Source organism: Hyla sarda, chromosome 1, assembly GCF_029499605.1.
Source record: "Hyla sarda isolate aHylSar1 chromosome 1, aHylSar1.hap1, whole genome shotgun sequence".
Classification (NCBI taxonomy): Eukaryota; Metazoa; Chordata; class Amphibia; order Anura; family Hylidae; genus Hyla; species Hyla sarda.
In genome coordinates, this window is record NC_079189.1 from 415,812,259 (window position 1) to 415,836,958 (window position 24,700).

The 24,700-nt window shown below is 42.7% G+C and overlaps 1 protein-coding gene across 11 annotated transcripts in view; it reads left to right on the top strand.

The window, feature by feature from the left end:
• ACACB (acetyl-CoA carboxylase beta) overlaps nt 1-24,700 on the top strand; it is a 153,866-nt gene that overhangs the window by 101,281 nt on the left and 27,885 nt on the right. For all 11 annotated transcript variants that reach the window (XM_056528828.1, XM_056528830.1, XM_056528838.1 and 8 more), the window contains 7 exons: nt 9,471-9,608; nt 9,912-10,002; nt 13,514-13,621; nt 13,960-14,016; nt 23,616-23,657; nt 23,747-23,962; nt 24,397-24,552. In XM_056528828.1, coding sequence (XP_056384803.1) covers nt 9,471-9,608; nt 9,912-10,002; nt 13,514-13,621; nt 13,960-14,016; nt 23,616-23,657; nt 23,747-23,962; nt 24,397-24,552 — 808 coding nt within the window. The remainder of the gene's footprint in view (nt 1-9,470; nt 9,609-9,911; nt 10,003-13,513; nt 13,622-13,959; nt 14,017-23,615; nt 23,658-23,746; nt 23,963-24,396; nt 24,553-24,700) is intronic.

A 24,700-nucleotide genomic window follows, 5' to 3' on the forward strand; every position in this document is an offset into this window, starting at 1 on the left:
GATTGCCATATTCCATTCGCTCCCCAAGATCCACAAGGGTGTATTTCCCCCACCTATGAGACCTATTGTGGCAGGGATATCTTCCCTTAATGAAAGAATGTGCTCATGGGTTGATAACCTGCTTCAACCTCTGATCGGTCAAATTCCGGGATATATCAAAGATACCGGACATATTTTGACTATGTGTGAGGATATAACCTGGCAAGATAATTATATATGGATAACTGCTGATGTCACCTCCCTTTATTCAGTTATACCTCACGCATTAGTCAGACCGGCTTTGAATTGGTTTCTGAAAACATATTCGCAGTATTCGGCTGATCTCTGCGAATATGTTATCTTAGTGGTAGAGTTTTTACTAACACATAATTTTTTCAAATTTGACCAACATTTCTTTTTACAAACGACTGGGGCGTCGATGGGGGCGAAGTTCTCCCCCTCTCTCGCCAACATTTATATGTGTTGGTGGGAGAGAGAGACTATCTTCGCCCCCACTAACCCTCACTCCTCATCCATTTTATTTTACGGCCGATACATCGATGACCTTATATTTATATGGAATTCGGATGTGGCGGCCGTTGATTTATTTTCAGATTATTTGAATGATAATGCTCTTAATTTGAAATTTACTACATTATCTCATGTCCCCACTGTCTCCTTCCTGGACCTCTATCTGACTGGTGATATTATCACCGGAAAGATAGTGACGTCCACATATAGGAAGGAGACCGATGTGAACTCTATCCTACGAGCCGACTCGTGCCACCCCACCCACGTGACAAAAAATTTGCCCGTGGGTGAGATGATTCGTGCGAGACGTAATTGTTCTAGAGAGGAGGACTTTGATCGTGAGATCGGAGTCATCTCATCTCGTTTGAAATCAAGAGGCTACCACGATCGGCACATTCAACGGGCGATAAATATTGCCCGCGACCGTGATCGCCCAAAACTTCTATCTGGTGGGAAGCGTTTGTCCTGTCCCACCAATGACAACATTGCGGGGATGCAAAGACATCACCCCATTACGTTCGTGACCCAGTATAGTGATGACTTTCATGCTATCCGCAATATAGTACAGAAATATATTCCTATGATTTCAGGTGATCCGTCTTTTTCTGAAATATTCAGTGGCGGCTTCAGATGTATTTCTAAGAAAGCCAAAACTATATCTAATAAAGTGTCTCCCAGTCTCTTTTTGAACACTAGATGTCATAAGACTAATTGGTTGCAACACCGGGGCTCGTTTAGATGTGGTCATAGCAGATGCACTTGCTGTTCTATTATGCTTAACAGCACGAGCTTCGTGTCAGCATCCAATGGTGAACAATTCAACATGACACAATTTGTCAATTGTAGCACACACCATGTCGTTTATCTCATCACGTGCCGGGAATGTAACATCCAATATGTGGGATGCACGACGGGTGCACTGAAGGTGAGAGTTCGCAGGCACCTGTCGGACATCCCCCATTTTAACTCCCGGCACGTGTCCATGGTGAGTCGACATTGTGCAGAGAAACATTCTGGATCTACTCGCAGCTTATATGTTCAGGGCATAGAGAAAGTGACTATGCCTTTGCGCGGTGGAGACCATAGAAAAAAGTTACTTGACCGTGAGGTGTTTTGGATTTTGAAACTTGATACTAGGGCTCCTAGGGGTTTGAACAAAAGGCAAGACACCATGTTATATTATTAGATTGGTATACAATGTAATATACTTCCTGTTAGTTCGTTTTATTTTTCGAACTTCCTTGATGTCCTGCCTTTGTCCCTACCCCCGTACTAAACCTACTTGTATAGGGTTGTTATAACTTAATATATAATATAGTTATTTCATATTCCCCTTCCCGTACAGTATATCATACAACTTGGTCTAGTCTTCCTGTCCCATTGGCTGACATTTCCCATAGGTCTACATCTACCACTATATATGTTTTTATATATATGTTTTTATTTTTCACATATACCATATTCAATTATATGTGGTGTTATAGACTTTGGGTGTGTGACCCTTCTCCCTTCCTCCATTTTGTTTCTTCTATAGAACCTAGATATCTTCCTATGGATTGTCCCACACCCACCTATACAGATAGCTAATGTTTATATCATATTTATATTAGCCTATTTCTATTTTTTGTTATTTCTGTGGCTATTGCTTTCGGATGTGGGATATATCCAGGGGATTGGATCTTAATTTATTTAATGTTATATTTTTTAGTACATTTGTACCAAGTCCTTCTTTCTTTTTCTAATACATTAATATTATTTACCATACTTGAAGTGACTTGTTTTTGATATCTCAAAAATGATTATGGTATTGGTTCTATACTGTGTTTTACACTGACTAATCTGAGCACACCTAGGATGTGACTGACAGTTTATATTACCATGTGGTTTTAAACTTTCGATTTATTATCATGTCTTTTATATATGTTGGTTAGTCCCTATCCCTGGAAATTTTGATTATGTACATTATTATTTTTCGTTTATGATATTTCACAGCTAATTTCATATGTGAGCTATGTACATTCTATTTAGTGTTCTTTTCCTCCCCCTTTTTTTGTTTAGTGTGAACGCAGACGTCAGTCTGGCCCTTGTGTGTGGGTGTGCGCCGCCCCGTCCCACTCAGGTGTTTTCACCTGGTGAGGTGGGCGGTGCCGCCTACTATAAGAGCCGAACTGATCTGAGTATACCATTGTATGACTAAGGCGACCAAGGTTGCTGAAACGCGTCACTTTACTCTATGATCCGTGTTGCTGTTTGCTGTGTGTATCTTCAATAAATTTCCATCTTGCATCGTGCTTTGTGCTGGACATTCCTCTACTTTTCTATTGTTTTTGAAAGACATCAGATCTGTTTTTCTATTCCTGGATAACCCCTTTAAAGGGGTACTCCGGTGGAAAACTTTATTTATTTATTTATTTATTTTTTATCAACTGGTGCTAGAAAGTTAAACAGATTTCTGAATTACTTCTATTAAAAAATCTTAATCCTTCAGTACTTATTAGCTGCTGAATACTACAGAGGAAATTCTTTTCTTTTTGGAACACAGAGCTCTTTGCTGACATCACCGGCACAGTGCTCTCTGCTGACATCTCTGTCCATTTTAGGAACTGTCCAGAGCAGCATATGTTTTCTATGGGGATTTTCTCCTACTCTGGACAGAGATGTCAGCAGAGAGCACTGTGCTCGTGATGTCAGCAGAGAGCTCTGTGTTCCAAAAAGAAAAGAATTTCCTCTGTAGTATTCAGCAGCTAATAAGTACTTCTGGCTCTGGCGGCGTCCTGAGCTGTCGCTGTGCGCCGGGTCACTGACGGTGACATCGCGTTGAGGATGTCACTCTTCATTGTGCAGCGCACAGCAACAGCGCAGGATGCCGCAGGAGCCAGAAATAGTGCGGACCCCGGGAACAGGTAATTATAATTAAATTCCCAGGCCGGTGAGTCTGTTCATGGTGAAGGCCAGGCCGGTGACTGGGGACAGCATACTCCGGTGTCCTGGTACAGCATGCTCCGGCCGCAGGGCAGCAGAGTGCAGGGCCGGGGCAGGGCTGCGAAGGGGCGGCTGGGGCTGAACTCACTCAGCAGCTTCTCCATCTCCATTGTGCAAAGCGGCGGGGTTGGACTCAGGACCCCAGGACAGGCAGGGGGAGAGAAGCGGGTGGCAGCGGCGGTGGCGATCTCTGGCCCCGCAAAAGCCGCTGCAGTTCATTGATTGATGTGGGGGGGGGGGGGGATTAAAATGCACGGAATATCGGTATAAGTTATCGGCTATCGGCCTGAGAAAGTTCACAGATTATTGGTATCGGCTCTAAAAAATCAATATCGGTTGATCCCTAATAAAGAGAATGGGGATCCCGTCCCTTTAAAATAACCAGATAAGTAATAGCAGATTTCAGCACCTGTAAACCCACACCCAGAGACCAAGTAGCACAGGACAGTGGCTCCCCCAAATCCAGATGCTCACTTTTCAACACATAGGAAAATGATTTGCATGAAGCGGGCAGTGGGGACAACTGTCCCGAACCAGTCCAGCACAGCCCCAAGCCAGTCCCAATGTACATTGGGAAAGGCTTTTCTGGCATCTAGTGCCAGCAAAATTGGTGAGGTACCAGTCTTGAGACAGTCCAAAATAAGTAATACCTTTTGTATATTAGAAACCAAGTGTTTGGGTTTAATGAATCCCACTGGGAATGACCAATAAGAGAGGACATAGCTTCACTAAGCTGGTCAGCTATCAATCAAAAAATAAGCCTTTAAAGGGGTACTCCGCCCCTAGCATCTTATCCCCTAACCCCCGGGATCTCTGCTGCAGCGCCCCGCTATCATTACTGCACAGAGCAAACTCGCTCTGTGCAAAATGACCGGCGATACAGGGGCCGGAGCATCGGGACATCTCGGCTCCGCCCCCTTTGTGACATCACAGACCACCCCGCAATCCAAGTCTATGGGAGGGGGCTGACTAGAGATGAGCGAAATTACAGTAAATTTGTTTGTTGTGCAAGAGAAGAGAAGTCGCACTCACCCAGTTCGATGCAAGAATCAAATCTTTTTATTTAACACCAGCAGTGGATGACAGGATAAAGAGTCACTGACACGCGGGGAGCGAGGGCACACGCCCTCAGACACGGGGTATACAACAGGAGGCGACTAGTTTCACGTCACGGCACGACGCTTCTTCCGGCCAATAGATATGAGTGAACTTACAGTAAATTCGATTCGTCACGAACTTCTCGGCTCGGCAGTTGATGACTTATCCTGCGTAAATTAGTTCAGCCTTCAGGTGCTCCGGTGGGCTGGAAAAGGTGGATACATTCCTAGGAAAGAGTCTCCTATGACTGTATCCACCTTTTCCAGCCCACCGGAGCACCTGAAAGCTGAACTAATTTATGCAGGAAAAGTCATCAACTGCCGAGCCGAGAAGTTTGTGACGAATTGAATTTACTGTAAGTTCGCTCATCTCTAGTCCTGACCTCATGGTACACTCTTACAGCAGGGTATTGCAAATGAAAGCTTTCCTGCTTTTGGAAAAGGTCAGAGCAGATCCTTCTGAAGGCTCTGCGTTGTGCCACTACTTCCTCAAAAAGCAACACTGGGTTCCCACCTAAAAGCTGGGGATTTTTGCAGTGACTATACGCTCCGAGGAGCTCTTTCCTGAAGATCATCTGTCGGGAGAGACAGCGTTCAGGTGAAGCAGAACTAGTAGACTCCATGGTATCAGTTGTAGGCTCGGATCTATCATGTGCACCCTCTCTACCCTGCAAATATGGCACAGGGTAGTCACTCTTACATAAGTAAAGCACATTAGACACTGTCAACACTTCAAGCAGTTCCACTATACACAGATTATTTCGGCACAACCTTGTGGCAACTTTTCTTGCTTCAGCTCATTTATCACTGCCAGTACCTCATCTCCTGCACAGGAGATAGAGTTCCATGTGTCAACCTGGTGCTGCAGAGGGCAGTGAGAGCCGGCATGCACTTACTCGTGACTTGCCATGGTGGCGCCAGAACATGAAGTGTCTTTGTAAACTTACAAAGTGGTTTATCTTTAACAGATGTAGTTGGTCAACACCTCTTTAACTCTTAATTTAAATGGCCACTGTCAAATATAAAAAAAAATAATGTTTTATGTTGTCTTGGCAAAACGATAGTTATTCAAATATACTTTAAAATAAATTTCACATTTTAATTTAAAAAATACTGCAAAAAATACTGAAAATCCCGCCACTAGGGGTCCCCATACCTCCTGGGACACTGATGAGTACTACAGCAGCATGAGCGTGTCCAAGGGTCATGGACAAGAGATGGCTGATGGACAAGAATGCAGGAGAACACAGCTTGCAGCAACACTGCTGTACACAGAGTTGTACCAAACATGTGCCTCCAGCTGTTGCAAAACTACAACTTCAATCATGCCTGGACAGTCAAAGGCACACAGCTGAAGGCAACACTACTGTAAAAAAGAGTTATCCAATTCACTGTCAGGAACAAAACTCAATGATCCAGCACTTCAAAGTAATTTTGCAGCTTTATTGGATATGGTATCAAATGGCACACAGGTAAAATAGTTCACTCTGGCATCATACGCGTTTCGAGCGCATGCGCACTCTTCAACGGTGAAGAGCACGCAAAACGCATATGCCTTAGTGAACGATTTTACCTGTGTGCTGTTTAAAACTATATCCAATAAAGCTGCAAATTACTTTGAAGTGCTGGATCATCGCTTTTTGTTCCTGATCTTGTTTGCACCAAGCCGGGTGCAGGTCCATGAATATCAGCGTGGGAGGTGAGCTGAACTTTGTACTCATCCAAACACTGTACCTTTAGCTATTCCAAAACTACAAGTCCCAGCATGACAGGACTGCCTAAGGATGACACACATGAATAACACAGGAACATATAGAAAATGTATGCATGAAACACTACTGTACTTTTAGCACTAAACCTTTGCACTGATTTAGTAAGATCTAAGTTATACGCTTGCCATATTGTCATGGGTGGTAGAGTACAGGCAATCTCCAATAATCATTGGGGGAAATTTATCATTGTTGTCTGTTGTAGACGTGAAAGTGCTGACGTGCGTCTAATTGATGACATGGCACAGAGCATATGATAAATTTGTCTGAGCAATACACAGCTAGGGGAAATTACCTCAACACAGTCAATTTTCCTTTCTCTTGAAAGTGGCTGTGATAAGTGCTGCATGTTGCAATATTGTATTGTTGACCCTCTGCTGACCCCTATAACTTTCTTATTTTTGCGCCATGGTCTGTAGATTTTAGCAGTATCACTTTTGCATATATGTGAAGTTTTGGTCACTTTTTTTGCCGTGATTTTTTTACGTTTACACCATTCACTGCATGTGATCATTAACATTTTATTTTAATAGTTCTGACATTTCCGCCCCTGGTGACACCAAATATATTTTTATATTGTATTAAGTTTTTTTGGTAAAATGGGAAATGAGGGTCATTTTTTAAATTTTTTTTAGGGGAGAGGCTTATTCACATTTACTAAAACTCGGGGCGCTGGGAGTTGTAGTTGTGTACATATAGAGGGACTCATGTTAGGGCAGCGTTCCCAAACTATGACTTTCCAGCTGCAAAACTACAACTCCTAGCATGTCTTCAGGGCATGCTGGGAGTTGTAGTTTTGTATTTTTTTTTTTTACACTGCCAAACTTCTTAACCCCGATCCAAAGGATCACGGGAGTCCCCACTGCTGGGGCCCACCCTGAACTCCTGCAGCACCTGGCATTCTGCAGTGGTCGTGATGTCACGGCCATGCCCCTTGTGACATCATGCCACGCCCCCTTCATTCATGTCTATGGGAGGGAGCATGATGGCTGACATGCCCCCTCTCATAGACATGAATTCAGGAGGCGCGGCCGTGACATCACGATCACGGCCTCAGGCTCCGGGCGCTCTGAATAAAATGTTGAGACCCGATGAGATCAATACCTCAGCCCATGTACTACTACCCCCAACGTGGAACAGATTCTGTTCCATGATAGGAGTAGTAGTAGTTCCGCAGAAGTGCAGGAGTCCCGGCTAGCTGCGGAGTAAAGGTGCTGAATCCCTGCAGAATCAGTGTGAACATTTCCGCACGGATTCCGCACAAATCCTGCATCAATTCGGCATCTATTTAACATCTGCAGAATTCTGCACGGAACCAGATTTGGATGCAGAATTCATGCACATGTGCGGATTTTCCGCTGTGTGAACGCGACCTAAAAGTACATTCACACATGCATTATTACAGTATGGAACCGTATTGAAAACTCTATGCATTGACTCTTTATTGAATACCGTATGCCAAACAATGCATCCGGTTGTGTCCGTTTGGTATCCTGTACAATTTTGTCCAGTTTTTTTCCTGTGCCCAAAGCCATAGCCTACCACTGTTTTTGGTCTGGGTGAAAAACCGTATACGTTTTTTTTAACAATGGAGTCAATGGGAACCGTACAGAACCTTATGTGCGTACGGTTCCATCCGGTTTGCACCATACGGTTTTTGACACCGGAAGTTTTTTTCTTGGAATTTCAATCAAACAAGTGAAACTTTATTCATAATGGGGTGAAAAGTTAAAAACGTATACGTTTTTTTAATTAAAAAACTGATGTAACCGGACATCATTTTTTTCAAACCGTATACGGTTTTTAACTGTATACGGTTACAATTTGTGCACACGTTTTGATACAGTTTAGTCCAGTTTTGAGGAATCCGTTTTTCATCAAAAACCTGATACGGGAATTGTATTGCAAAAACGTGGTGTGAACCCAGCCTAAGGTAGGTTCACACGTACAGGATCTGCTGCATATTTTGTGTAGCTGTTTTTTCTGCTACTCATTAACATTAATGGGTAACATAATCAGATGCACAAAATATGCAGCAGATCCTGTACGTGTGAACGTACCTTAATGGTGAATTAAACCACTGTATTAGCTGGGTTTTGTGGCAATTGATAATAAATCTATCTCCCTAGGATTGTAAATGTCTGGTTTTTCTTTAAAGGGGTACTCCACCCCTAGACATCTTATCTCCTATCCAAATGATAGGTGATAAAATATCGCTGGGGACCCCCGCAATATAGCACGCAGCACCCACCTGTTACTGCTTCGGAAGCGCTGGAGGGTCTGGCTCCTGACCCCGGGGACGGAAGATCGTGACGTCACGACTCCGCCCCGTGTGACGTCACGTCCTGCCCCCTCAATGCAAGTCTATGGGAGGGGGCGTGACAGCTGTGTTTTTGGGAATTTCAGTGCAGCAGAGATTTTTTTGTACCCATCTACCTATCTGTGCCTTCACACAATCCTATTTCTGCTCTACTGGTAGTTTTACCCCCTTGTGCCTTGGTTTTTGCTCTGATATGCATTAACAGCTGTGAGACCTATAGACTGGCAGTTGTCATTATTATTATTATTAATAATTCTTTATAAGGTATTAATGCAGCGTGAGGGGGAAAACTTTAATTTTATTTAAGCACCTCACCATAACAAAATGTAAAAAAAAGTGAAAGGGTCTGAAGACTTTCCGAATGCATTGTATGTTCATGTCCTGCTTTGCCTAGAAGAGCTATAAATTAGCAGTGTTGTTTTTTGAAACAACTCAAGGTCTGTAAATATATTAGGTCAGTCATAAAATGTGTCAGCCTCGCACTTGCAGCCATGCTGTCTGTACGGGTGGCATGACTGTGTCATATGTAGTTAGGATAGCATTTTGTGTAATGTTATGAGCCATATTTTCAAAATACAGTCGTTCTGATTCAAATAACTAACCTGAAAAGCTTTTATCTGCGAATAAGGCCTCAGTGTTTCCCCATTTTTGTTTCCTTCTTTAGTTATAGAATGCTTTTTTCTAAAATATCCCTGTCAATTTGGAATGTTAGGAGAGGTGACACTGCTAGTAAAGCACTATGAGCAAGAACCAGCAATCTTGTTTTTCTCATTCCTATGTCTTTTCATGCAGGATGTCTCTGCCGATCAATGCCACACACCTAGAGTTGAACCGTCAAAGTAGTGAGCTTTTTATGGACAATGGTTTCTCTCCTTTGTGCCAGAGGATGGGAGTCATGCTGGCTTTTGACAAGTTTGAAGATTTCACAAGGTATTTCTAGAAGTTGGGCCTAATATTCCTGTTGAAATGTGCATAAAGGTATGAATGGGTATCCTTTTGCTGAGCTGATTTAGTTTGCACTTCATGGCCTTCTTTTTTTTTGCATATGATTTGCTTAAATTTAGTTAGTGTCCTCCTGTTTAAGGAGTACCTAAACTCTATGGCATCTATATGACGTTATAAATTTGCTTAAAGTTTAGGTACACTTTAAAATGTTGGTCTCACAGTAATTGCCAGCAAAATGGAGTTTCAATTCCAAATGATGCAGCTCTGACAGTTATCTCTCATTTGTAGGAATTTCGATGAGGTAATTTCCTGCTTTGCAGACCCTCCTCCCTTGTTCACTGAAGCCCGATCCACTTTTTATGATGAAGAAGACAACAAGGTATGTGCCCTGCCTTTAAAACTTTGTGTACACACGGATAACAATAAATGGGTATTCTAGAAAAAAAATCTCGCCCCTTTGAATGGGGGACACAGGAACCAGGTATTGTGACAAAGTACTTCATGTACACACTAATAACAATGAAAAAAAAAATTGTTTCTCAGCATTTTTATTTGGGGACACAGGAACCAGGTATAGTGACACTAAGTGACTCCTCCTGAGCAGAATGCACCCCCTGGCACTGAACCACTCAGTTTTATCTCTGTGAGTAGAAGGTGGACACAGGTCTGGTTGCTGCAGACCAGTTCTTCCTTTAGTTTTCAGTTATTGTTTTCTATCTAGGGCACAGTGAGTTATATAGACTGACTCCGATCCCTCCCTATGTGACCAGGACACAGCCTATAATATTTATGGGCTGCAAACCCTTACTTGCCCCTGGCCAGCAACTTTACATCATGGCAACAATTCTGCCCAGGACTCCATTAGCCCATGCAGAACCAGTGACATTACCACTTCCCAGTTGGTGTAACTGTGTTACTTGGATCACACTCTTCTGTTACATAATGTTTCCAACACAACACAATACTAGTCACATTACCTGTTCCCAGGCAGTGCAATTGTGTACACTGGCCTTACTCTCTGATGAGTGGTGTAAATGATATTACACAGAGACAGCCACATCACCCATCCCCAGGCAGTGTAATTGTCACACGTCAGTTCTACTCCTTTGTTAAATGGGTAACTCGCATAATATATCACAAGTTACATTGCCTGCTCTCAGAAAGTATACTTACTTGGGTTACTTGAGTCTTAGCCCTCAGCTACATAGGTAGCAGTCCTGAATCCTATCCCTCAATTTCAGGGTGCAAACCACCTGATACAGCACCAGTCACAGTACTCTTTCCAAAGTGGTGTCGCTGAGTTTCCTACTCCTCTGCTCATGGTTTAACTACCTCTCTTTTGAACCAGTCACATTCCATTCCCAGATGGGTCATTGAGTTACCTAGTTCTTAGTCCTCTGCTATGCAGTGTTAAGGACTCAGGCCATATTATTGCATTCCTAGATGATGTACCTGATTCTAGTCCTCTTCTCCTTTGTGGATCTGTCCTGACATAGACCCAATGCTTTTTCGTTTTCCATTGTGACTTCCTCTTATCATTCTTGTTGTCCCTGCCCCCTCCTCTAGGCAGAGTTTAGGACTTATGTTTTAGACCATAATTTGCTGGTGTTTAGTTCTTCATCCCTCTTCACATCAGCACTTGAAGCGGAGGGTAGCCTGGGGCAGAAATAAGCATATGCCTTATAGCTGCTTGTAAAGCAACTACTTTCTTCAAATGTTTCAGACATTGCAGACTTTATATCTCTTCTACCTTTCCATTATGTGTAAGGTTTCACAAGTGGAGGTCCCAATCTAGGGATTTAATTCTCAGAAATCTCTCCTGGTTCTGTCATAGGTGATAGGAAAATTAATTACAACTCACCAGTAATCTGATTTACTGGAATCCATGAACGCACCCGTTCTATTCTCACTCTTTATTCTGGTTTGTAAAAAAAAAAAAAAAAAAAATTAGAACATGAGTTGGAGCTGACAGATTCCCTTTAAAGGGGAACTCCGGTGGAAAACATTTTTTTTAAATCAACTGGTGCCAGAAAGTTAAATAGATTTGTAAATTACTTCTATTTAAAAATCGTAATCATTTCAGTACTTATCAGCTGCTGTATGCTCCACAGGTACTTTTCTTTTTGAATTTCTTCTCAGTCTGACCACAGTGCTCTCTGCTGACACCTCTGTCCATGTCAGGAACTGTCCAGAGCTGGAGAGGTTTGCTATGGGGATCTGTTCCTGTTCTGGACAGTTCCTGAAACATACAGAGGTGTCAGCAGAGAGAACTGTGGTCAGACAGAAAGGAAATTCAAAAAGAAAAGAACTTCCTGTTGCACATACAGCAGCTTATAAGTACTGGAGGGGTTAGGATTTTTAAATAGAAGTAATTTACAAATCTGTTTATCTTTCTGGCACCAGTTGATTTGAAAAAAAGGGAGTACAGTCCCCTTGCCTGAGCTGTTTTTTTTACAGAATTTAGCGATATGTTTTACAACAAGCCACAAGGACATAGGCAAAATAGACTGGAGGCGACCATATTCACTTCTGTGGAGGAGTTTTCTTGGTATTATGTATAGATATCTGTGTGCAGATATCATGGTGTAGGTAGGAGAGAAGGCTAAGCTCTTAGAATCACCTGTTGTGAATGACCTGATCTCATCTCATCTATACACTGGAGTCACCTTTCACTCTAATCCTGTCTGTGATAATAATTAGGAAAATGCTAATCTTTACAGAACAGGATGCATCAGTCTATTTATTAAGCATAGTAGCTGGACTGAAAACAAAAAAATATATGATTATATACTGTAATATAGATCGCATAATGGTAAACTAGAAAAAAAAAAAACATCAAAAATTCTTAAAAAATATTTTTAAGATAAAAACTTGATTTCAACAACAGGTCATTTTCTGATGACTCATTTCCTTTTAGGCCATACTGCACAGCCCTAGCGGCACATAAATAGTTACTGTCTCAAGGTAAAACTTTTGACATGTTGCCCACACATGTGAAAAGTTTTTATTCACACTAGGGCTTCGGAGACCCACTGCGCTTGCTAGTTATCAGCCAGGGAAGGGAGCAGCAGCAGAATGCTGCTCACTCCTTGGCTGGCCGACTGTTCCAACCTTTCCAACCTTTTCCAATCCTTAGTTCCTTAAAGGGGTTCTCCGGTGCTTAGACATCTTATGCCCTATCCAAAGGATAGGGGATAAGATGCCTGATCGTGGGAGTCCCGCCGCTGGGGACCCCCGTGACCTTGCACGCGGCACCCCGTTTGTAATCAGTCCCCGGAGCGTGTTCGCTCCGGGACTGATTTCCGGCGACTACAGGGCGGGCGGCATGTGACGTCCTGCCCCCCGTGTGATGTCACGCTCCGCCCCTCAATGCAAGCCTACGGGAGGGGACATGATAGCTGTCACGCCCCCTCCCGTAGGCTTGCATTTAGGGGCGGAGCGTGACATCACACAGGGGCAGGGGCGTGACGTCACACGCCGCCCGCCCTGTAGTCACCGGTAATCAGTCCCGGAGCGAACACACTCCGGGGACTGATTACAAACGGTGTGCCGCGTGCAAGATCACGGGGGTGCCCAGCGGCGGGACTCCCGCGATCAGGCATCTTATCCCCTATCCTCTGGATAGGGGATAAGATGTCTAAGCACCGGAGAACCCCTTTAATTCCAACCAAGTCATTATGCAGACTGATTGACCAGCCATGTAGTGAGTAGCATGCCAGCTGATAACTAGCGATCACAGTGGGTTTCAGGAATGAAACCTGGTGCAATCAAATGGTTTAACGTGTGTTGGCAACATGTCAAAAGTTTTTACTGAAGACAGTAACCCTTTTAGAATTCAAATATGTCAAAATGATTAAATTGTAGCACTTTTGTACATTTGTGTCTTTTAGAGCATCCGTGAAGAACCTATCCACATTCTAAATGTGGCCATAAGGTCTGCAGATCAAATGGAGGACGAGGAGTTGGTGACAATGTTTAGAACTTTCTCCCAGTCAAAGGTGTGTACTGTAATATCTATCATATACCTATAGTTTCTGTAGAATGTCTTGCTGATTAAGGCCTCAAATTATGATAAATTATTTTAATAACATAAGTCTGTTAATTCTTTTATGGGGGGTATTCCAGTGTTTGCTTAAAACAATATGCTGCTGGGGTGAGGGGGAAATAGAAAAGGCATATTTACCTAGCCCCAGTCCCCCGAAACTCCGATTCACCTCTGTCTGGTCCCCTGATTTTCTTTCGAGCCGAGTGTTTGGTGCACCTTTACAAATTTCTGTGGAATACCCCTTTAATTTAGTTTGCCAGTTTGTCATTAACCACTATTCTGTTTCTCCAGAAAAACATCTTGGTGGACTATGGTCTTCGGAGAATTACCTTCTTAATAGCCCAGCAGGTTGGTAACTACGCTATTACTGTAAAATATTTGTAACCTAGTGATATGCACAAATAGTTCAGCTCAAGAAGAAGGACACTGACTGTTATTTGCATGTCTACCGAGTCAGTTAAACCCTTAAAGCGTACCCGTCAGATCACTCAAAAAAACAAAACTGTTATATGTTGCTCAGTATCTCATCCTGATCATGTACATGTACTTTTTTATGTGTCTGACTGTGACCTACATTTCTCTCAGAATTAGCTTTATTTCTGAAATACCTTAATTTTGTCCACCAGAGGCAGGGGGGGGGGGGGGGGTCCTCACTGTGATAAACACTCCCCCTCCTCACCCTCCCTCTCGTCAGTCCGGTGCTTCCCAACCAGGGTGCCTCCAGCTGTTGCAAAACTACAGCTCCCAGCATGCCCACACATCATTTGGCTGTGCAGGTATGCTGGGAGTTTTAGTTTTGCAACAGCTGGAGGCATATGATTGTAGTCCCCCTTTATTACACACACACACACACTGGCTTCATATATTCTTACACATACACATTAGATAGACACACTGATATACACACACACATACATATATATCCACACACATACGTGCATGGACACTTACTTTTTCGTCTGCAATGCAATGTGTTTCTGCCTCTCTCACACAGCAGACATCAGTGAGAGCCCTGCAGCAGTCTTCCTGCCCCTCCCCCTCCCCTTCTCTTCACATGAGCCTGCAGTGGGGGCAGTTCATTGACTGGCTTTTTCAGTATGAAATACTGAAAATTTTCTAATGAAAGCAATTGCAAAACCTATTGGTTTTGCATGCTTTACAACATATCAAAAGTTTTTATATCTGACAGTGCCTATATAAGGACCCCTTAACCTCCTAAGGACCCAGGGCGTATGGTTACGCCCTCACACCCTGGGCCTTAAGGACCCAGGGCGTATCCATACGCCCTGGCGTTTTCCGGTCTCTGCCGCGCATGGCAGAGATTGGAACTGGATGCCTGCTGAAATCCTTCAGCAGGCATCCAGGGCAAACGCCGAGGGGGGCCATGTAGGCCCCCCATGTCGGCGATCGCCGCAAATCGCAAGGGAAATCGCCCTTGCGATCTGCGGCGATACCGGGCTGATCGGGTCTCTGGGACCCGACCGCCCGGTAATTTCGCATGATCCCGGCTGTCACAGACAGCCAGGACCATGCTGAAGTATAGGAGCGAGGTGGCAAGCCGGCCACCTCCTCCTATACCCTGCAATCTGTCGGTTAGTTAACCGACCAATCGCAGGAGGGGGGGGCGGTTACTTCCTCCCGTCCTGCCCGGCCCCTGAAAGTCCGGAGAGGACGGGAGGAAGACCGGAGGATGCGGGAGTGCTGGGGCCCGGCCCCGGTACTTACCTCGTCCCTGAAGACCCGGATCCCGACGGCGGCGACAGGTGAGTTGATCTTCAGCCGCGGTCGGGCCCTTTACAGCAATGCACGTCGCCGTAAAGCGACATGCATTGCTGTAATGGGATCCTGTAAACTACAACTCCCAGCATGCCCAGACAGCCCTTGGCGTCTGGGCATGCTGGGAGTTGCAGTTTTGCAAGATCTGGAGGTCCACAGTTTGGAGACCACTGTGCCCTTCCAGATGTTGCAAAACTACACATCCTCAGCATGCCCTTACTGTCCAGGCATGCTGGGAGTTGTAGTTCTGTAACATCTGTCCCTTCAGATGTTGCAGAACTACAACTCCCAGCATGCCTGGACAGTTTTGGCATACTGGGAGTTGTAGTTTTGCAACATCTGGAAGGGTTGGGAACCACTGTATTAGTGGTCTGCAAACTGTAGTCCTCCAGATGTTGCAAAACTACAACTCCAAGCATGCTGGGAGTTGTAGTTCGGCAACATCTGGCTCTAAAGATGTTGCCGAACTACTACTCCCAGCATGCTTGAGAATGCTGAGAGTTGTGGTTTTGCAACAAATGGAGGCACACTGGTTGGGAAACATTGTCTGTTTCCTAACTCAGTGTTTCCCAACCCGTGTGCCTCCAGCTGTTGCAAAACTATAACTACCAGCATGCACTGATAGACTGTGCATGCTGGGAGTTGTAGTTTTGCAACAGCTGGAGGTCCCCCCCCTGTGAATGTACAGGATACATTCACATGGGCAGGGGGCTTACAGTGAGTATCAGGCTGCAAGTTTGCGATGCAGCAAATTTTGCGCGGCAGCTCAAACTCGCTGTAACCCCCCGCCCATGTGACTGTACCCTAAAAACACTACACTACACTACACTAACACAAAATAAAATAAAAAGTAAAAAACACTACATATGCACATACCCCTACACAGCCCCCCTCCCCTCCCCAATAAAAATGAAAAACGTCTGGTACGCCACTGTTTCCAAAATGGAGCCTCCAGCTGTTGCAAAACAACAACTCCCAGTATTGCTGGACAGCCGTTGACTGTCCAAGCATGCTGGGAGTTTTGCAACAGCTGGAGGCACCCTGTTTGGGAATCACTGGCGTAGAATACCCCTATGTCCACCCCTATGCAAATCCCTAATTTAGGCCTCAAATGCGCATGGCGCTCTCACTTTGGAGCCCTGTCATATTTCAAGGCAACAGTTTAGGGTCACATATGGGGTATCGCCGTACTCGGGAGAAATTGCCTAACAAATTTTCACCCCTTATGAAAATGTGAAGTTGGGGTCTACACCAGCATGTTAGTGTAAAAAAATACATTTTTTACACTAACATGCTGGTGTTGCCCTATACTTTTCATTTTGACAAGAGGTAAAAGGGAAAAAAGCCCCCCAAAATTTGTAATGCAATTTCTCCCGACTACGGAGATACCCCATATGTGGGCGCAAAGTGCTCTGGGGGCGCACAACAAGGCCCAGAAGGGAGAGTGCACCATGTACATTTGAGGTGATTTGCACAGGGGTGGCTGATTGTTACAGCGGTTTTGACAAACGCAAAAAAAACGAAACCCCACATGTGACCCCATTTCGGAAACTGCACCCCTCACGGAATGTAATGAGGGGTGCAGTGAGAATTTACACCCCACAGGTGTCTGACAGATCTTTGGAACAGTGGGCTGTGCAAATTAAAAATGTTGTACAGACCACTGTTCCAAATATCTGACAGACACCAGTGGGGGTAAATGCTCACTGTACCCCTTGTTACGTTCCTCAAGGGGTCTAGTTTCCAAAATGGTATGCCATGTGGGGGTTATTTTGCTGTCCTGGCACCATAGGGGCTTCCTAAATGCGACATGCCCCCCCCGAGCAAAATTTGCTCTCAAAAAGCCAAATATGACTCCTTCTCTTCTGAGCATTGTAGTTCGCTCGTAGTGCACTTCAGGTCAACTTATGGGGTACCTCCATACTCAGAAGAGATGGGGTTTCAAATTTTGTGGGGTATTTTTTGCTATTAACCCTTGCAAAAATTTGAAATTTGGGGGGAAACACTCATTTTAATGAAATTTTTTTTTTACGTATGCAAAAGTCGTGAAACCCGTGTGGGGTATTAAGGCTCACTTTATTCCTTGTTACGTTCCTCAAGGGGTCTAGTTTCCAAAATGGTATGCCATGTGGGTATTTTTTGCTGTCCTGGCACCATAGGGGCTTCCTATATGGGACATGCCCCCGAGCAAAATTTGCTCTCAAAAAGCCAAATATGACTCCTTCTCTTCTGAGCATTGTAGTTCGCCCGTAGTGCACTTCAGGTCAACTTATGGGGTACCTCCATACTCAGAAGAGATGGGGTTACAAATTTTGGGGGGTATTTTCTGCTATTAACCCTTGCAAAAATGTGAAATTTGGGGGGAATCACACATTTTAGTGAAATTTTATTTTATTTTTTTACATATGCAAAAGTCGTGAAACACATGTGGGGTATTAAGGCTCACTTAATTCCTTGTTACGTTCCTCAAGGGGTCTTGTTTCCAAAATGGTATGGCATGTGTTTTTTTTTTTGCTGTTCTGGCACCATAGGGGCTTCCTAAATGCAACATGCCCCCCAAAAACCATTTCAGAAAAACGTACTCTCCAAAATCCCCTTGTCACTCCTTCGGTTCTGAGCCCTCTACTGCGCCCACCGAACACTTTATATAGACATATGAGGTATGTGCTTACTCGAGAGAAATTGGGCTACAAATATAAGTATACATTTTCTCCATTTACCCCTCGTAAAAATTCAAAAATTGGGTCTACAAGAACATGCGAGTGTAAAAAATGAAGATTGTGAATTTTCTCCTTCACTTTCCTGCTATTCCTGTGAAACACCTAAAGGGTTAAAAGGCTGACCGAATATCATTTTGTATACTTTGGGGGTGTGCAGTTTTTATAATGGGGTAATTCGTGGGGTATTTCTAAGATGAAGACCCTTCAAATCCACTTCAAACCTGAACTGGTCCCTGAAAAATAATGAGTTTGGAAATTTTGTGAAAAACTTGAAAATTGCTGCTGAACTTTGAAGCCCTCTGGTGTCTTCCAAAAGTAAAAACTTGTCAATTTTATGATGCAAACATAAAGTAGACATATTGTATATGTGAAAAAAAAATTAAAATATTTTGAATATCCATTTTCCTTACAAACACAGAGCTTCAAAGTTAGAAAAATGCTAAATTTTCAAATTTTTCATAAAATTTTCACATTTTTCACCAAGAAAGGATGCAAGTTACAAATTTTTTTTACCACTATGTTAAAGTAGAATATGTCACGAAAAAACAGTCTCGGAATCAGAATGATAACTAAAAGCATTCCAGAGTTATTAATGTTTAAAGTGACAGTGGTCAGATGTTCAAAAAATGGCCGGGTCCTAAAGTGTAAAATGGCTGGGTCCTTAAGAGGTTAAGCCCATTTTCACCCTAAGGACTCGGGAACGGGGGCATACCTGTATGCCCTGTGTCTTTACCAGGTTAAGGACATGTATGTTATCTAATGAGAGACGTATGTCAACATATCTTTCAGCCACATTTGCACAAAGCAGGGATTTGGTTAGTCATGTGAGATACCATGGATATAGTCTCAATGAAATACAAAGGAGAGTCTGTGTTTAAGTAAGCTGGAGAAACGTGGGCATCTCATCATGTTCATGCCATTTGTGACCAAATTTATAAGCAGTTTGGCTGAGAGCGTGGCTCTTAACCCCTTGGGGATGGAGCCCATTTTGACCCTAAGGATGGGAGCATTTTTTGCAAACCTGACATATTCTACTTTATGTTAGTGGTAAATTGTCGTTGATACTTGCTACATTTCTTGGTGAAAAATTCCAAAATTTCAGGAAAAATTTTAACATTTAAAATTTTTCTAACTTTGAAACTCTTTGCTTGTAAGGAAAATGGACATTCCAATTAAATTATATATTGGTTCACATATACAATATGTCTACTTTATAATTGCATCATAAAGTTGAGATGTTTTTACTTTTTTAAGACATTAGAGGGCTTAAAAGTATAGCAGCAATTTTCCAATTTTTCACAAATATTTCAAAATCTGAAATTTTCAGGGACCAGTTCAGTTTTGAAGTTAATTTGAGGGTCTTTATGTTAGAAATCTTTATGTAATTCAATTTCTTTCGAGTAAGAAAATACCTCATATGTGGATGTAAAGTGCTCTGCAAGCACACTACAGGGCTCTGAAGGGAAGGAGCAACAATGGGATTTTGGAGAGTGAATTTTGCTGAAATTGTTTTTGGGGGCATGTCGCATTTAGGAAGCCCCCATTGTGCCAGAGCAGCACAAATAAAAACCACATGGCACACTATTTTGGAAACTACACAGCTCAAGGAACGTAACAAGGGGTATAGTGAGCCTTAATACCCCACAGGTGATTGACGAACTTTCGTTAAAGTAGGACGTGAAAATGAAAAATGTTTTTTTTTAATACTAAAATACTGGTGTTACCCCAAATTTTCATTTTTGCAAGGTGTAATAGGAGAAAAAGACCCCAAAAATTTTTAACACCATTTCTCCTGAGTAAGGAAATACCCCATATGTGGATGTAAAGTGCTCGGCGGGCGCACTACAATGCTCAGAAGAGAAGGAGCGCCATTGAGCTTTTGGAGAGAGAATTTGGTTGCAATAGAAGTTGGGGGCCATGTGTGTTTACAAAGCCCCCGTGCTGCCAAAACAGTGGATCCCCCACATGTGACCCCATTTTGGAAACTACACCTCTCACGGAATGTAATAAGGGGTGTAGTGAGCATTTACACCCCACTGGCGTTTGACAGACCTTTGTGCAATAAAAGACTGCAAATAAAAATAAAAATTTTCATTTTTACGGACGACTGTTCAAAAAAAAAATCTGTCAGACACCTGTGGGGTGTAAATGCTCACTGCACCCCTTATTACATTCCATGAGGGGTGTAGTTTCCAAAATGGGGTCACTTGTGGGGGGGGGGGTCCACTGTTCTGGCACCATGGGGGCTTTGTAAACGCACATGGCCTTCAATTCCAGCCAAATTCTCTCTCCAAAAAAACTGAAGAAATGGGGTTACAAATTTTGTGGGGCTTTTTCATCTATTACCCCTTGTGAAAATCAAAAGTTTGGGGTAACAGCAGCATTTCAAGTGAAAAAAATCGAATTATTCATTTTCACGTCCAAATTTTATGAAAATTTGTCAAAGATCTGTGGGGTGTTTAGGATCACTGTACCCCTTGTTACATTCCTTGAGGGGTGTACTTTCCCAAATTGGGTAACATGTGGGTTTTTTCGTTACTGCGTTCATGTCAGAACATCTGTAACTATCAGCCACCACTGTGCAAATCACTAATTTAGGCCTCAAATGTATATGGTGCGCTTTCACTCCTGAGCCTTGTTGTGTACCTGAAGAACATTTTACATCCACATATGGGGTATTTCCATACTCAGGAGAAATTGCGTTACAAATTTTAGGGGTCTTTTTCCTCCTTTCACCTCTTATGAAAATGAAAAGTATGGGGCAACAACACCAGCACGTTAGTGTAAATTTTTTTATTTTTTTACACTAACATGCTGGTGTAGCCCCTAACTTTTCCTTTTCATAAGGGATAAAAGTAGAAAAAGACCCCCAAAATCTGTAACCCAATTTCTCTCGAATATGGAGATACCACATATGTGGCTCTAAACTGTTGCCTTGAAATACGACAGGGCTTTGAAATGAGAGAGCGCCATGCGCATTTAAGGCCTAAATTAGGGTTTTGCATATTGATGGACTTTTTTTTTATTGGGAAAGGGGGGAGCAGTGTAAGGGTGTGTGTATATTTAGTGTTTTACTCTTTATTTTGTGTTAGAGTAGTGTAGTGTTTTTAGGGTACAGTCACATGGGCAGGAGTTCACAGAAAATTTCCCGCTGGGAGTTTGAGCTGTGGCGGAAAATTTGCCACAGCTCAAACTTGCAGAAGGAAACCCACTGTAAACCCTGCCCGTGTGAATGTACCCTGTACATTCACATGGTGTGGGGAGGATGCCTCCAGCTGTTGCAAAACTGCAACTTCCAGCATCCACTGACAGACCGTGCATGCTGGGAGTTGTAGTTGTGCTAAAGCTGTATGCACACTGGATGGTAACAGACTAACTCAGTGTTTTCCCACCAGGGTGCCTCTAGCTGTTGCAAAACTACAACTCCCAGCATGCACGGTCTGTCAAAGCATACTGGGAGTTGTAGTTTTGTAACAGCTGGAGGCACACGGGTTGGGAAACACTGAGTTAGGAAACAGACTCTAGCTCAGTATTTCCCAACCAATGTGCCTACAGTTGTTGCAAAACCAGCATGCTCTGACAGCCGAAGGGCATGCTGGGAGTTGTAGTTATTCAACAAATGACTTGTGGTCATTTTCATCTTAAAGGGTGTATTCACGTGTACAGTATCCTACACATATTTGATAAGCAGGATTTGAAGCTGTGTTCAGTCATTTCATTTACATTGAAATATGCAGCATAAAATCTGCATCTTCAAATCCTGCACATAGAGTAAGTACATTCACATCCGTGGTTGTTAAGGGGTTAATGGGTAAGAAGCAGCAGCGAAATACACCCTAAGGGTAGGGTCACTTGTGCGGTATTTAGCTGCTGCTTCTTACCCATTAACCCTTTAACGACCACAGATGTATATGTACGTCCTGGTGCGGCGGTACTTAGCGCACTAGGATGTACATTTACGTCCTGTGTATGACCCCTAGCATCGGAGGGGTGCTTACGTCATACACTGCAGGCCCCGGCTGCTATCAGCAGCCGGGGACCCGCCGGTAATGGCGGGTATCCGCGATCACGCGGATGTCCGCCATTAACCCCTCAGATGCCATGATCAATACTGATCAAGGCATCTGCGGCAATACACATGCTAAAATAGATGATCGGATCTCCCGTAGCGCTGCCACGGGGATCCGATTATCTCTAATGGCGGCCGGAGGTCCCCTCACCTGCTTCTGGCCGTCTCCCGGCGTCTTCTGCTCTGGTCTGAGATTGAGCAGACCAGAACAGAAGATAGCCGATAACACCGATCAGTGCTATGCCCTATGCATAGCACTGAACAGTATTTGCAATCAACTGATTGCTATTGATATAAAAAGCGTTAAAAAAATTAAAAAGTTGAAAAATAAAAAGTGAAAAATCCCCTCCCCCAATAAAAAACGAAAATTGTCCCTTTTTCCCATTTTACCCCGAAAAAAGCATGTACATTTTTTTTTATAAACAAATTTGGTATCGCCGCGTGCGTAAATGTTTGAACTATCAAAATATATTGTTAATGATCCTGTACGGTAAACAGTAAACGTAAAAAAAAATTTTAAGTAAAAAAAATTATGCTTTTTTGTCACATTTTTGTCCAAAAAAAATGAATAAAAAGTGATCTAAAAGTTTTATATATGCAAATGTGGTATCAATAAAATGTACAGATGACGGCGCAAAAAAGGAGCCCTCATACTGCCCCATATACAGAAAAATGAAAAAGTTATAGGTGGTCAAAATAGGGCGATTTTATATTAATGATTTTGTACAAAAAGTCTTAGATTTTTTTTAAGCGGTACAAAAATAGAAAAGTATCTAGCCATGGGTATCATTTTAATTGTATTGACCCACAGAATAAAGAACACATGTCATTTTTACCGTAAAGTATACAGTGTGAAAACGAAACCCTCCAAAGTGTGCAAAATAGTGGTTTTCATTTAAATTTCCTCCCTAAAAAAATGGGTTCGCCATACATTTTTTGGTTAAATGAGAGGTTTCATTACAAAGTAAAATGTTCACGTAAAAAACAAGCCCTAATATGGGTCTGTAGATGGAAATATAAAAGAGTTATGGATTTTAGAAGGCGAGGAGGAAAAAACTAAAACGCAAAAATAAAATTGGCCTGGTCCTTAAGGTCAAAATGGGCTTGGTCCTTAAGGGGTTAAAGTCAATACGGTACGTGTAGCCCTACCCTAAAGGGGTATTGCTATCTTGAATGTTTATGGCAGATCCTGTAGATATGGAATAAATGTTAGAGATAGAATACCCATTTTAGCAAACTGAATAAGGGTTAAAAAGTTTGGCTTGAATCAAACAATTTATTACTATTCCATTGTCCCTCTAGGAGTTTTATATAGTATGCATTTTTGGTAGTTTACCAAGTTGATTCATTTGCATTGATTTTTTTTTTGTGTTCTCTTGCAGAGAGAGTTTCCTAAATTCTTCACGTTTAGAGCACGAGATGAGGTTTGACTATTGGACAGTTATTGGACAAATTCCACCTAAAGTGTGCTTTGTGTGTGTCTGTAATGAAATAATTGTTTTGCTCTGCTTAGTTTGCTGAGGATCGAATTTACAGACATTTAGAGCCTGCTCTGGCCTTCCAGCTGGAATTGAATAGAATGAGGAACTTTGACCTGACTGCGGTCCCTTGTGCCAACCATAAAATGCACCTCTATCTTGGAGCAGCTAAAGTAGCAGCGGGTATAGAGGTTACTGATTACAGATTCTTCGTCCGTGCCATTATTCGTCATTCTGACCTTGTTACAAAGGTACTGTTTTGTTTTCAGTCATTTATCTTCAAGCTGAGAGATTTTATGTTCTACTAGACATCCTCGAACAGTTGTTTAGCTCATCCTGTAGTTTAATCTCTTTAGATTGCTTTAACAAAGTAAATATTGTCTTAAAAACATGTCAAGATTTTTCTTTCTTTTCTCATTGGCATAAGTAATTATGGTTTTGTTTTTTAGGTATAAAATAAACAGCTGGTTAGATAACCCTATAAATTCTAAATTAGTAAAATTAATGGGACTCTGGTATATTAAAGAATATTTGTCATGAAGAAACATTGGGGGAAATGTAATCAAAATCTGTGCCAAAGAAAAGTTGACCAATTGCCCAGAGCAGCAGAAATTGGTCAACTTTTCCTCTTGCATATGTTTTGAAAAATCTCCCCCATTATTGTTTGAATCTTTCTTTTTTTCAGGAAGCTTCTTTTGAGTACTTACAAAATGAAGGCGAGCGTCTGCTGCTTGAGGCTATGGATGAACTAGAAGTTGCTTTCAATAATACCAGTGTCCGCACTGACTGCAATCATATCTTCCTGAACTTTGTTCCCACTGTCATCATGGACCCTTCAAAGGTATTACATGAACGAATGGGTGCTCACCCTAAGAGTACTACAAAGTGGTCAAGGGGTGCTACTAAAGTATTTCAAAGTAGCATATTTTAACTATATAGTTTGGTGTTTTTCTATTCATCTTTGTTGTTGGACCTTCAAAGGTCTGATG